This window comes from Solanum tuberosum, unplaced genomic scaffold (assembly GCF_000226075.1).
Source record: "Solanum tuberosum cultivar DM 1-3 516 R44 unplaced genomic scaffold, SolTub_3.0 scf00213, whole genome shotgun sequence".
Classification (NCBI taxonomy): Eukaryota; Viridiplantae; Streptophyta; class Magnoliopsida; order Solanales; family Solanaceae; genus Solanum; species Solanum tuberosum.
In genome coordinates this window covers 251,753-265,718 of record NW_006239141.1, presented here as the reverse complement: position 1 = coordinate 265,718, position 13,966 = coordinate 251,753, and the positions used below count along the sequence as shown (strand labels likewise).

The 13,966-nt window shown below is 37.4% G+C and overlaps 2 protein-coding genes across 6 annotated transcripts; both read right to left on the bottom strand.

The window, feature by feature from the left end:
- On the bottom strand, positions 1-8,596 carry LOC102595255 (pentatricopeptide repeat-containing protein At3g09040, mitochondrial). Of its 5 annotated transcripts, none has more exons than XM_015312772.1 (5): positions 4,411-8,596; positions 3,631-3,738; positions 3,440-3,531; positions 3,231-3,323; positions 1-369 (listed from the first exon to the last, which is right to left on the bottom strand). In XM_015312772.1, exon 1 carries the CDS (start codon positions 8,466-8,468, stop codon positions 5,382-5,384), a length of 3,087 nt encoding a protein of 1,028 aa, XP_015168258.1. In that variant the 5' UTR covers positions 8,469-8,596; the 3' UTR covers positions 1-369; positions 3,231-3,323; positions 3,440-3,531; positions 3,631-3,738; positions 4,411-5,381. The 5 variants fall into 5 exon arrangements, with proteins under 5 accessions (XP_015168258.1, XP_006356289.1, XP_015168260.1 ...); XM_006356227.2 differs by having other exon boundaries at positions 5,071-8,596; XM_015312774.1 differs by having other exon boundaries at positions 3,440-3,501; positions 5,071-8,596.
- Positions 8,597-9,452: 856 nt separating this feature from the next.
- On the bottom strand, positions 9,453-13,692 carry LOC102594919 (serine carboxypeptidase-like 42). The gene is made up of 10 exons (XM_006356224.2): positions 12,968-13,692; positions 12,193-12,300; positions 12,001-12,093; positions 11,795-11,887; positions 11,083-11,168; positions 10,687-10,965; positions 10,474-10,607; positions 10,181-10,273; positions 9,966-10,083; positions 9,453-9,869 (listed from the first exon to the last, which is right to left on the bottom strand). Exons 1-10 carry the CDS (start codon positions 13,212-13,214, stop codon positions 9,702-9,704), a joined length of 1,419 nt encoding a protein of 472 aa, XP_006356286.1. The 5' UTR covers positions 13,215-13,692; the 3' UTR covers positions 9,453-9,701.
- Between the last annotated feature and the right edge of the window lie 274 nt (positions 13,693-13,966).

Below are 13,966 nucleotides of genomic sequence, written 5' to 3'. Positions count from 1 at the left end.
TTCAAGTTTGATTTTCTGGATATCATAACAATGAACAAGATCATAATTATATATTACTAAAACCAATCCCTATGGATCGAGATGATCTTAAACTATAATATCTTTGACTAGCGAATCATATAATTTATAGTGTGTTTTGCACTCACTAATCCTGCAAACGGATAGCCCCAGTACCATAGCATCTACCTCCACCATGAATGGCATCCTTCAAGGTCTCAAAGGCAATGATAGTTGCGGCATCTGACCACTCAAAAATACCCTTTTTGAGTAGGGAAGTGAGAAGCTTGCTGATCATTCCATAGCCAAGCGTTAATACTGATTGGCATGATCCAATCAATCATTTGTCCAGCATAACCAACTCTTTGATGTCTGAAAATACACATTTTTTTGTTATGACCTTGAAGTACGACAGTAAATTTTTACTTTCAAAACTAATAAAAGCTCTGCTAAAATGATAGTTTATCCTCCCATTTCCATTTTTCAAAATTTTCTTCTGGCTCTTCCCGGCCACATGAAACACACGAAGATGGATGCATGAGTGACGATAACTTCATTTCTTATGTTTCTTTTATAGAATTTAATACACACTGCCAGGTGTTTTTCATATTTTTAGGTGAGGATGATTATTTTGGCATGTTTCTGCTGAGTTAATGCCAGTTTATTATACACCTATTGTTACTTTGGAAGAAATTTCTCAAATTGATGAGGGTAAGGTCTGTGCACATGACTACATTCTACCCTCCCTAGACCTAACTTGTGGGATTTCACTGGATATGTTGTTGTTGTTGCTGCTGAGAAGGTTATGTGTGTACTTTCGAAGGATAATGAATCACAAAGCCAAAAATTAGAGGGAAATTCGACCAAGGAAGACGGTCAAATGGCAGAACTTAATATAACCATGAAAACAACCATCTATACAAGATGAGATAAATTACAAGGACTTAAAACAGGAAAACAAAAACACCAAGCAAGAAGAGAGTTATTTATAAACATTGCATAGGAATGTAAGAGAGAAAGTCATTAGCAGTTCCATGCCATATTTGATGGGGAAATACTTAGTTTAGTGATCCGTGTGGATGATGCAACAAAGGCCTTCGATCAAAAGCCTTGTTCATATCAGAAAATGGGAGTTGATGAGTTTATGAACTTCTCCAATTCACAAGGTGGAAGACCCAATATCTATCACTAGGAAGACTCACCCTCATCAATTCAGTTTTAGATTCTCTTCCCACTTATGTAATGTCTCTTTTTCCTATACCTCGGAGTGTTGTGAAGAAGCTGGACAAATTCAGAAGGAATTTCCTTGGCATGGTTGCAAGGAGAATAAAGGATACAATCTGATTAAATGGGAAGTAGCAATGAAAAATAGGCACTTGGGAGGCTTGGGCATCAAAAAGGAGACAGAATAATAGTCTCTTGATGAAATGGTTGTGGAGATACTGTGAAGAAGATCAGGCTGTATGGAAGGAGATCATCACGAGTAAATATGGTGAGAGCAACCTATGGTGCAGCAACAATAGCTCTATGCCCTATGGGTGTGGGGCATGGAGAACAATCAGGGATCTTTGGCCAAAGCTAGAAGAAAACATGATCATAATAAGTGGGAGATAAGAAAAAAACAAAGTTCTGGGGAGATGCTTGGAACAACCAGACACCTCTGAAGAACACTTTTCCCGACCTGTTTAGCATATGCAACAACCCTGAGGCAACTGTCAAAGAATGTTGGACTGATCAAGGATGGGATCTATCTTTTAGAAGACTGGTTGCCAATTTGCTTCTTAGACTTAAGAATTTCACAGGCACTACCCCAAATCCAGATTATATGAAATGGAAACACAATAAAGATGGGATTTTCTCTGTGAAGAGTGCCTATGAAACAGGTAATGCACAGCTAAACGAAGACAACAATTTTTGTGGAACAATGTTTGGAAAAACATAGCACCAACTATATTTAAATGTTTTACTTGGTAGGTAGCAAGAAAGGTATGTCTGACACATGAGGTTTTGAGGAAAAAGGGGAAGATTATAGATTCCAGATGTCAACTCTGTGGTGAAACAAATGAAACAAACAGTCACCTTTTTCTACATTGCAAATTCACTACACAATTATGGGCTCTTTTCTTACACTCACGGAAACGAAATGGACCATGCCTGAGCACACTGCAGACCTACTAAGCTGTTGGATCAGAAGAGGAGGAAGCAAGAGCCAGAAGAGATGGTGGAAAATCATCCCACATTGCATTTGGTGGTCTGTATGGAATGAGAGAAATAGTAGAAGCTTTGAAGATAGGTCCAATTTCATTCACACAGTTAAATGGAATTGTATTGTATCTTACTAGTTTTGGTGTAAAAAGATGGACATAGATGAATTAGAACTAGTAGATCTGTTAGGGTCATTGTAAGTAGTTTCCCTCCTCTTTCTCCCTATTTCTCTTTTGAAGGTTGTCAGCATATCCTTAATGCTGAAGAATACAAGAGAAATGTGACAAACTTGCAAATCATTTACCAATACATTTAACAAATACCAATAAGAATCTATTTTTCCAGAGTCAAGCCAATACATTTACCACATGCCAATAAGAATCTATTTTTCCAAGCTGTTTTCCACTCAAGAAACAAGAGAAATGTGACAAACTTGTAAATCATTAGGACACGATCGTTGCCTAATCTCATACAAATAAGCACATGACTAATGTAGCCTCAACTCTTAACAAACTTCATCTGTTAAGAGTCCCACATCTCTGTGGATGGGATTATTTCCTTTCTATGTGGTCTTGGAAAATCCTCACCTCACCATTAATTTTTGAGGTTGAATTAGGCCTAAGGTCCATTTCCTCACATGATATCCAAGCCAAACCCATCCAACTCTTGGTTTATCAATTCAATGTTAGGGTTCCTAGTTATATTGTCCATGCTCCAAATATTCCGTCTTTGGTGTGGGATGTTAGAGCCCCACATCGGTGTGAGACGGGATTATAGGGAATGTTTGTCTCCTAATATGATTTTAGGGAAATCCTCACTTCATTAGCTAGTTGTTGGGATTTGGTTAGGGTCGAGGTCCATTTCTTCACATTATCGGAGTGTGGTATTGGCCCAGGCAGGTCTGGGGTTTGCTCTGTTCATGCTACCATCCATTACACGGGCCTAGGACTAAATCTGTTGTTAAAGCATTTTCTTCAATTGTTTTGAACATTCTCATAACATAACTGCACAGCTTAAACATCTCTGACCTGCATAACTCTCTCCTGTGCCATATAGTTCCCTTGATTTGAACGCTGGGAATTTCTTCACCCATTCCATCATGAATATATGCATATCCATTGCTGCCAGAGAAAACAAAAAAGGAAAAACATCAGCTATTAGGTAGGACTAAATTCTTAAATCTGATATTCAAATACAGTTAATGCTTGATCACAGCATCTGTGTTTCCTTGTTTTACCAGTTTTGCATCACCAGTGGTGTAGTCTGAACTTGTATCAGAGTATGACCAGCCTACTCCAGCTGGAGATTCAACAAAGAGGAGATTTAATGCTACAGTACACAAAAGACATGAGGTGGTAAGTTCATTCTCTTTACTCATATTGTTCTAAACATGTTACAATCAGCTCTTCCCTACCCTACTTAGCATACCTTTATTCCATGATTTTGAATTTCTTCGAAGACCTCGACCGTTACCTGTGGGAAAGAATGGTTCCAACTATGTAAAATCACCTCCACCAATTGATGAGCAACCTGGTCCTGAAACACAAACATGTGACATTTTAGTGTTCTTGATTCCGCTTTGCCAGTATTCACCAAATTCATAGCATTTTAATTTAAGAAATCTTATCCAGGGAAAAATACAATTCTGCAACTTATTTATCACTAGTTTAATCAGGCTTACTGTTCTTGACATTTTATTGTTCTTGACTCTGCTAATATTCTTTTCTCCATTATTTTCTATATGCTTCACAATAGCCGAGGGCCTATCGTAAACAATCTCTCCACCTTCACAAGGTAGGGGTAAGGCTGCATACACATCACCCTACCCAGAGCCCATTTGTGTGGGATTACTCTGGTATGGTATTGTTTAGTTTAATCAGGCTTACTCATTAAAGATGTAAGCTTTCACTCTTATTTTAGAAGTTCTAGGTTGGTTCCATCCAACTACTGTTTTAAGCTCCATCTCACTATTAAATTTGATCTCTTGTGAGCATGTGACACTTGGTCCAAGCAAGCTGTTTCCTTTTCTCCAAACATCAAAAGAATACAGAAAGCCTAAAAAAACATGACACACAACAAACAAAAAACAAAAGTTCGAACCCCAAGCAAATAGTACTACCAAAAATCTACATGAAAGTACAGATAAATTCCTAGTCACATTTGTTTAAAATGGATCAACAAAAGTTTTTAAAAAAGGGAAAAATGCACCTCCATTGAGCCAAAGAGTTAGAGTTTTATCATCAGGTTTCACCTCAGCTTCAACAAAGTAGTAAAACAAACTCCTCCCAGCTTTCACATTTACATCCACATACCCTGCATATTGCCTAAAACCAACCTTAGGTTGTCCAGGCAATGCCTTCACTAAATCCTCCTCTGTATACCCTTTTCCTCCAACTACCAAACCCAAAATGACCAATCCACAAAACCACCACACGCCCATCTCACTAAACCTCAAAAAAATTCGAACTTTAGCCTCTTTTTCTCTAAAACACTTCAAATTAGGCTCATTCAAATGCTCTCCTATTAAAAAAACAAATCTTTATAACAGAAATTCTGTCACACCAATTTCTTATTTTAAGAAAGCAGCAGATATTACATAAGCCAATTCACAACAAAACATAAAGCAAAGGACTGAGTTGATCCAGTAAATTAACCAAACGCCAATAAGAATCTATTTTTCCAAGCTGTTTTCCACACAAGAAATGTGACAAACTTGCAAGTCATTAAGGACATGATCATTGCATAATCTCATACAAACAAGCACATGACTACTGTGGCCTCAACTCTTAACAAACTTCATCAGTTAAGAGTCCCACATCTCTGTGGATGGGATGATTCCCTTTCTATGCAGTCCTGGAAAATACTCACCTTACCAGAATATTTTGAAGTCGAATTAGGCCTAAGGTCCATTTCTTCACATGATACGCCAAACCCATTCAAATCTTGGTTTATCGGTCAATGTTAGGGTTCCATGTTATATAGTCCATGCTCCAAATATTCCGTCTTGGGCGTGGGATGTTAAGAGTCCCATATCAGTGAGAGACGGGATTATTTGTCTCCTTGTATGATTTTACGCAAGCCTCACTTTATTAGCTAGTTGTTGGGGTTGAGTTAGGGTCGAGGTTCATTTCTTCACATTATCGGACTGCGGTATTGTCCCAGGCAGGTCTGGGGTTTGCTTAGTTCACGCTACCATCCATTACAGATCCTATATCAGCAAAATAGCCTTCATCTTTCATTAATGCAGTCAAATCTTTCAAAAGTGCATGAATTTCACCCGCACAAGGATGAAATTTATCCCCTGCAACAAACATATTTGTTTTCTGCCCCACTATAATCCAACTGCAGCCAGGAGGCTTCCTCACTCCTCTCTCTTTCATTTCTTTCCTTAAGAAGTTAACTCCACCCCAATTGCCTGATGCAGCATATATATTAGATAGCAGTATGTATGAAGAGGAATTTTGGGGTTCCAACTCAATAAGCTTTTCAGCAGCCTTCTGTCCCCTTATATCATCCCCGTGTAATTTGCAAGCACCAAGGTAAGCAGACCATATCATAGCATCTAGTTCAAAATCTAATCTTTCAATAAATTCCTCTGCCTCTTTGAGATTTCCCCAACGACCAAGCAGATCAACCATACAGGCACAGTGATCGGCACGTGGCCGAACATCATAGAGGCTAGTCATATCCTTGAAGATTTGACGACCTTCAGATACCATTCCTGCATGGCTACAAGCAGTCAGAACCCCAAGGAATGTGATATCATCAGGCTTCACAGATTCCCTCTTCATTTCTTCAAAGACTTTCAGTGCATCTTCCGCAAAACCATTTTTTGCAAAGCCAACTATCATAGAGTTCCATGAGATAATGTCTTTCTTGCTGACCATTTCACTAAACACTTGCACTGAACATTTAACATCCCCACATTTAGCATACATATCTATTAGGGAGCTACTGGTCAATTCATCCATGTCAAAACCAGTATGGAAAATGAGAGAGTGAATTTTCCTGCCATCCTGCATAGAAGCCAAGGTCGAACACGCTTTTAAGGCACTGGCAAAAGTTGCCTGATCTGGCATGACATTAAACTTGCGCATTTTCTGATAACCAATCAAAGCTTCCTCACCGCAGTCATTTTGAATATTGCCGGATATCATAGCAGTCCACAGAACTGGGCTATTTAGCTTGGTAAACTCTGAGAAGAGAAAGCTCGCGTCTTCTAATTTTCTGGAGTTATAATACATGCCTATCAAAGAGATTGCCAAGAATTCATCATCGTATGAAAATCCAAGCTTTAAAATGAAAGAGTGCAATTGCCTCCCAAGCATGTAAGCCTGGTCACTACATGCATCTAGAATGCTAGCAAATGTCACTTCCGAAGGCCTTAGTCCTTCAACAAGCATATTCTGGAATAAACGCACCGCATAATTAATGTTTGTCTGAGCATAGCCAGAAATTAAAGCATTAGTAGACACCACACTTCGATCAGGAAGGCAAAAGAAAACCTCACTGGCAGAAGTAATGTTACCACACTTGCAATACATGTCAACAAGGGAGCTTCCAGCAAAAAGGCCACTTTCTAGACCATATTTAACCAGCAAGGAATGAACTTGTTTCCCTTTATTAAGATCGTGAATATTGGCACAGGCACTGAGTACGCTAGCCAAACATGCCTCATCAGGAATAATCCTTTCCAATGTCATTTTGTGGAACATGATAAAAGCTTCTTCTTCTTCTTCGTCCTGTACATAGCCAACTATTATTGCATTCCAGGAAATATGGTCTCTCATTAGCATTTTGTCAAACTGACGCCTGGCATCACCTAGAGCCCCACATTTGGCATACATGTCTATTAATGCATTTCCAACAAATAAATTAGATGCAAATTTATTCTTAATGATAATTGAGTGCAGTTGCCGCCCCATTTCCACATCTTCCAAACAAGCACATGCACTCAGTATGCTAGTGTAAGTATACTCATCAGTTTCAAAACTAGATAGTCTCATACTCCTGAATAACTTCACAACTTTACAAGCACTGCCATTCTGTGCATAACCTGCAAGCAATGCATTCCACAACACCTCATTTTTCTCTCCCAAGCTATTAAATATTTCGCTTGCAGCTTCCATCTTTTGACATTTGGCATACATATTAATCAAAGAACTCCCAACATAGACGTTGGATTCTAATCCCTGTTTAACTGCCAAAGCATGGACCTGCAAGCCAAAGGATAAATTTGCAACGCTTGCAACTGCACTCAAAACACTTCCCAAGGTAGAACGTGTGGGTCGAATGCTAGCTTTAATCATGTCTTGAAAAAACTGTATAGCTTCCACCTCTTTCCCTCCCTTGGCATGACCAGAAATCATCACATTCCATGCCACAACATTTGGACTAGTAATCTGAGTAAACAATTGACGAGCAGCATCAAGCCTACCTAGTCCCACACATGCATTTATGATGGTCACGGATGCCACTTGATCCGGCACACACCCTCGTTCCTGCATCTCCTCAAACACCTCCATTGCTTTTTGAGGTAGACCTACTTGAATATAAGCAGAAATCATTGCTGTCCAAGAAACATTGTCCGGCTCCACCGCCCCATCAAAGATTCTCCGAGCATCAATCAAATAACCACATTTTGCATACATATCAATAAGAGAACCTTCAGTGAAAGAATCAAACTCAAACCCTGTTTTCACCACACTACAATGCACTTGTTTTCCAATCTCAACCTCCACTAGCCTAGCACAAGCAGACAAAACAATAGCATAACTAAACTGATTCGGCCACACTCCAGAATTCCACATCGACCCAAAAGCTTCTACAACATTCTCCAACAACCCATTTCGCGAATACATCAATATAATTGAATTCCAAGCAATACTATCCTTGTTCTCAAGCCAGAAAAATGCTTTCTCAGCCGAAACCATGTCTCCACATTTGGCGTATAAATCCACAATGGAATTCCCCAAATGTCCTTGTGAAGCAAACCCAAGTTTCAGGCTCTGCAAATGGATGGTTTTGCAAGCTTTCACAGCACGTGCAGCTCTCTGGGGCATTTCGTCGAACACCCGGCGGGACTGAAGGTTCTTGCATTCCTGTAGACATATTTTCAGGAGATTGTTGTATAGGAGAGTAATTGGAGCTGATTGAGGTTCTGGGTCTTCGTTTCTGGACTGTTTCGCCGGCGCGGTTGCCGAGAATTTGCGACGGCGATGGAGAAGTAGAGAATGTTGTCTGAGAGAGGAAACTATGTGACGCATCGACAGAAATTCGATTGGGTCGTTTTGGCGGGTTGAGTTGATAGGGGTATAAAGAAATGTTTACTGCGCATAATTTGATGTAAATACATAGTATAGAGAAATTAATCAAAAGATTGATTTTCATCTCTTTAAATCATAACATAAGTGATTATTTACTAATGATTAAGAATTATTCATTTTTTCTTGTTAAATATAAATGGTTATTCATTTTTTTTCTTGCTAAACATAAATGGTTTCAACCCATAGTTCATAAAATGCTTTTTATAAATATTGTAAATTGAAGTAAAGTATTATAGTCAATTTATTTGAATCACCTACGTCATTTTGAAAAAATATGTTACTCTCGAATAAGTAAGTTATCTAATTTTTCTGAAAGAATTATTTCTATCAAAAAGTTAACTAGAATAATGCAAAAAGATGAATTACTCTATTATTATTTGAAGAAATGGCACAACTTTTCGTTAACTATTATTTTTTTCAAGTGTTCTTTAAATATTTTTAACAAAAATATAGTTGCAATATGTTAATTTATTTCAAAAGATATCTAAAAAAAAAAACAACCGTGCTGAATTAAAACAGAATATTATTATATATGATCCTCATGCTCTGAGCTTCTAATTCTTTGTTTTTTCTTTATAAACAAAGAGTTTTTGCACCTTACTTATTAAGTAAATGTAGCTTAGGAATAATTTGATTTTCTTTAGTATTTTCCAATGTATCAATGGATTTATTTATTTTTTAGGGAAGAACGATAGGGGGACCAACATATCCATCTTCTATTTAGATTTGGAAAGAAACGAAAAAGATAGGCTCTTTATTCTTTTATAGATTTTTTTTCTTAAAAGTTATGGTAATCTGAAATGGTGGTGGTTTTTTTGGTGATTTTATTCAAGTTTTCGGAATGTTCGATTTATAGAGAAATAAAAGAATAGTAAGTGATTTTATTGTTACAAAAAAAAAATGTTTTGTAGATAAAGAGTGACGTTTTGAGAATAAACTCGCTTTTTTTATTTCATTCAAAGAAATTTAATTTAAGATAAAGAGAATTCTTGACATATGTTCCTCCTATCTCTGTCACACTGTCAATCTAGGAAATCTTCAGCTACTTCAAAGCCAATTATCAATGCAATGATTTAGCTTCTTCCTGTTTATATAGGAAGTCCCTAATATTTCATTCTCACTCAAGTAACTATACCTATAACCAACTTTAAAGTGCTCATTGGAGGATTTCTCCTAGTCGTCGATGGAGGGACGTGTGTTGTTTGGGAGCCTCCGGCCACGTATAAATGAACTAAACAGATGCAAAGCTCTTGCAGGTTGTGCATATGGTACCATATGTGCAGCACCTCTAACAGTGGCAAAGGTCAACAAGTTGCCATACTCTGTTTGCCAGCCTCCCACCTGTTTAAGAGACGAACAAATGGTTATACTTAAAGGTTCTCATCAACCGTTGTTGGAACTTGGAAGGAAGTGTTTGATATCAGAGGAGAGCGTTACCTGTCCTTTGTGAAACCAAGCTCCATAAGGGACTGTAATCTTGAACCCCATGTCATGAGCTAGCTCGCGTACAAGGGTCCTGGATCCAAGCAATGGCACAACAGAATCTTGGTCTCCGCTGCAGGTGCAGATAATTCAGAATCAATCACTATTGACTTAGGTACTAGGAGAAATGGAACAAGATTATGGATTTTTGTCTAACATGGAATCTTTACCTGAAAATCCAAACAGGGATATGGTTTTCGATTATTCTCTTAAGCAATGGAAGAATATTGATGTTTCCATCTGTGTCACTGTACTTCAGAATACTGCAATAGAAGTAATAATCCATTAGTTATAATCTACAAATACATTACAATGGTTCATTAAATTTATGGGCTTTGACATAGTAGGTTTAGAAGTCGAAGGCTCTAAATTGCTAGTGAAATGGTTAACATCAAAGATGTAATCTGTTATTGTGTGTCTGTTTATGGTTCAATATTGTGGACTTGATATTTTGCAGACTTACTTGCTGCACATCGACCAGGTATAAGGCAAGTTCGTCCTATTTGCATGAAGGGCTTTCTGAACCTCCGGAAGGTTAAAATAGAAGCGCCTTTCATAGGTCATGCATACATCAACACCTACACTAATTTTAGTAGCCTGCAAAGGAAAAAGCACTATTAAGTTCTAGTAGAAACACAGATATAAAGAAGTTGAGTGAATGAAGGGAACCAGATACCATTTTCTTTAATCGCAGCTCTTGTTCCACTATAGACGGATAGCACACATCAAGGATTACATCATAGTTATTTATATATTCACTAACAATGGTATTTGCTTCAGATATGGCATTATTGCATGCTTGTGAAACATTGTGTGGACTGCCAAATGTATAATCGTCAAAGTCACACTGATTCATAATTGTTAGGCCTACTTCATCAGAAATCATTCCATGAGACCAAAAGTATTCATAGGTTGCAGGAACATCACGATCAAGTCTCAGAAGCGGATTCCCAATCTGACAAAGAAAATGAAAATGTTTAACGAGCATACACACAGAAAAATTGCTTCAGATAAGTATGAAGATAAAGAAATTAATAAAGATGTGCATAAGAGGGGTAAAAAGTTTGCTTACTGCAACTCCTTTAATGTTGAACTTGTATTCTTTTGAGTGTTCATTGTGGTCTAGAAGAGCAGCAGCTAACTGTGGAATGTAATGCCCTGAACAAGAAAAGGTAGTCAGCCCAGGGGATTTTACCAGCAAGAAGAGAAATAGTAGAACAGAATCACGAATTTCATTTCATGACTGGCAAACTGTAGATCACCACCCTGCTAAGAACAGGCCTAGGACTAAATCCCCTTTCCCGACAAGTCTAAGCGTCAAAGGACTCCTTATAAACCACTAGGCAGAGGGACCAGTTGAAGAAGGACAAGCTAAATGAAAATAATAATAAAATGGTCACCTAAATCCAGAAACAGGATTTTGATTTTTCATAGTATCGCTACAGTTCTCTTCAAGCTTAAACAGCAATTACCAAACCATAATAGTGTAAATTCAGAATAGAAGATAAATTTGATTTTTAAAAGGTCTAAACAAGTTTTGAGTCTATAGGACTCTCCACTATACAGAGGAGAGCGTGGGACAATTTCTTGGTTCTCCCTTACCAATTTTTAGAACAAAAATTAAAGAAAAGAAGATCAATAAGAAAAGTACAGTCAAGATAATAGGTTCAAAGTTCTAAGTCACCATAATTTTCTATTTGAAAAAAATCGTTGTTTAAGCATTTTTTTCTTGAATTGTTTTGAACATTCTCATAACATTATTGCACATCTTAAATGTCTCTGACCTGCATAACTCTCTCCTGTGAGATATAGTTCCCTTGATTTGAATGCCGGGAATTTCTTCACCCATTCCATCATGAACATATGCATATCCATTGCTGCCAGTAGAAACAAGGAAAAACAGCAGCCATTAGGTAGGATTAAATTCTTAAATCTGATATTCAAATACCAGCTAATGCTTGATCACAGCATCTTTGCATCTTTGTTTTACCAGTTTTTGCATCACCAGTGGTATAGTCTGAACTTGTATTTGAGTACGACCATCCTACTCCAGCTGGAGATTCAACAAAGAGGAGATTTGATGCTACAGTAGACAAAGACATGAAGTGGTAAGTTCATTCTCATTACTCGATATTGTTCTAAATATGTTATAATTAGGTACTCCCTACCCTACTTAGCATACCTTTATTCCATGATTTTGAATTTCTTCGAAGACCTCTACCATCACCTGTGGGAAAGAATGGTCCCAACTCTGTAAAAGCACCTCCACCAATTGATGAGCAACCTGGCCCTGAAACACAAACATGAGACATTTTAGTGTTCTTGACTCTTGCCTTGACATAATTCACCAAAATTCACAGCATAAGAAAAGTACATGAAAAAGTACATTTCTGCAATTTATATATCACTAGTTTAATATCAGGCTTACTATTCTTGACGTTATAGTGTTCTTGATTCTGCTACTGTTCTTTTCCACCATTATTTTCTATATGCTTCAGTTGAGCCGACGGTCTATCGGAGGGAGAAGGCTGTATACACATCACCCTTCTATACCCCACTTGTGAAATTACACTAGTATGTAATTGTTTAGTTTAATGGCAGCAGCACTCATTAAAGATGTAAACTTTCACTCAATTATAAGTTCACTTAAATTTTTGAAGCTCTAGATTGGTTCAATTCAACAACAGTTTTAAGCTCCAACTCACTAGATCAAATTTAATCTCTTGTGAGCTAGTGACACTTGGTCCAAGCAAGCTGTTTCCTTTTCTCCAAACATCAAAAGAATACATAAAGCATAAAAAAAAAAAAACAGCACACAACAAACAAACAAAAAAACAAAAGCTCAAACCCCAAGCAAATAGTACTACCAAAAAAAACTACATGAAAGTACACCTAAAATTCCTAGTCACATTTATTTAAAATGGATCAACAAAAGTTAAAAAGTTCAAAAAACACACCTCCATTGAGCCAAAGAGCTAGTGGTTTCTCATCAGGTTTCACCTCAGCTTCAACAAAGTAGTAAAACAAACTCCTCCCAGCTTTCACATCCACTTCTACATACCCTGCATATTGCCTAAACCCAACCTTAGGTTGTCCAGGCAATGCCTTCACTAAATCCTCCTCTGGATACCCTTTTCCTCCAATTACCAAACCCAAAATGACCAATCCACAAAACCACCACACACCCATCTCACTAAACCTCATAAAGATTCAATCTTTACCCTCTTTTTCTCTAAAACACTTCAAATTAAGCTCATTCACATGCTCTCTTACTAAAAAAATCAAATCTTTATAACAGGAAAAGGAAAAGGGGGTAAGAAAGGCACGTGAATTCCGGATACTTTTTAAACAGAAAGCAATATTTGCTATATATAGATAACAGTAACAAGAAAACTAAATAGGTAAGAAGTAGGATGGAATGAGAGTTTGCAGGTTTTTGGTTCTTGGGGTTGGTGAGTAGTGCGGTGGTGTTATGATGAGGTTAAAAAGCCTGTGGCAGCATTGCTGGCATTTTCTTTTCTTTATAGAGAGAAGAAGAAGAAGAAGAAATAGACGTTATGAAGTTGCAGACTTGCAGACCAGTGGGTGAGTATTACCCCACCCCCACGTCAAAATAGGGGGTATAACCATAGAATTGTGAATTTTGGGTAGTTCAGATCTATTTGCAGCCTATTAATCTAGTCAATAGGATATTTGTTTTGTCTGTTCCTTTGCTTTCAGAATTGGATTGATGAAAATAGGAAAAGTAACTAGTTTACGAGTTAATTGTTTAGATTGATGTTAGTTTGTAATATTATGAATCCTATCAGATTTTGGATTTTAGACATATATATTGAGTTCAAATATATTTAGATACATGAGTCAAAATTAAATGTAATTTATCCTAGATATATTGTATCCAAATAGATTCGCATGTATTTGACTTTCTTCCTCACATCTCTCTTATCTAGCTCATC

Excerpts from the sequence above, each read along its gene's own strand:
- LOC102594919 (XM_006356224.2), bottom strand. The coding sequence starts at position 13,214 with ATGAGGTTTAGTGAGATGGGTGTGTGGTGGTTTTGTGGATTGGTCATT. Across the intron at positions 10,966-11,082 it reads TCAACATTAAAGGAGTTGCA|ATTGGGAATCCGCTTCTGAG; the intron begins GTAAGCAAACTT and ends TTTCTTTGTCAG. Across the intron at positions 10,608-10,686 it reads AGCTGCGATTAAAGAAAATG|GCTACTAAAATTAGTGTAGG; the intron begins GTATCTGGTTCC and ends TTTCCTTTGCAG.
- LOC102595255 (XM_015312772.1), bottom strand. The coding sequence starts at position 8,468 with ATGCGTCACATAGTTTCCTCTCTCAGACAACATTCTCTACTTCTCCAT.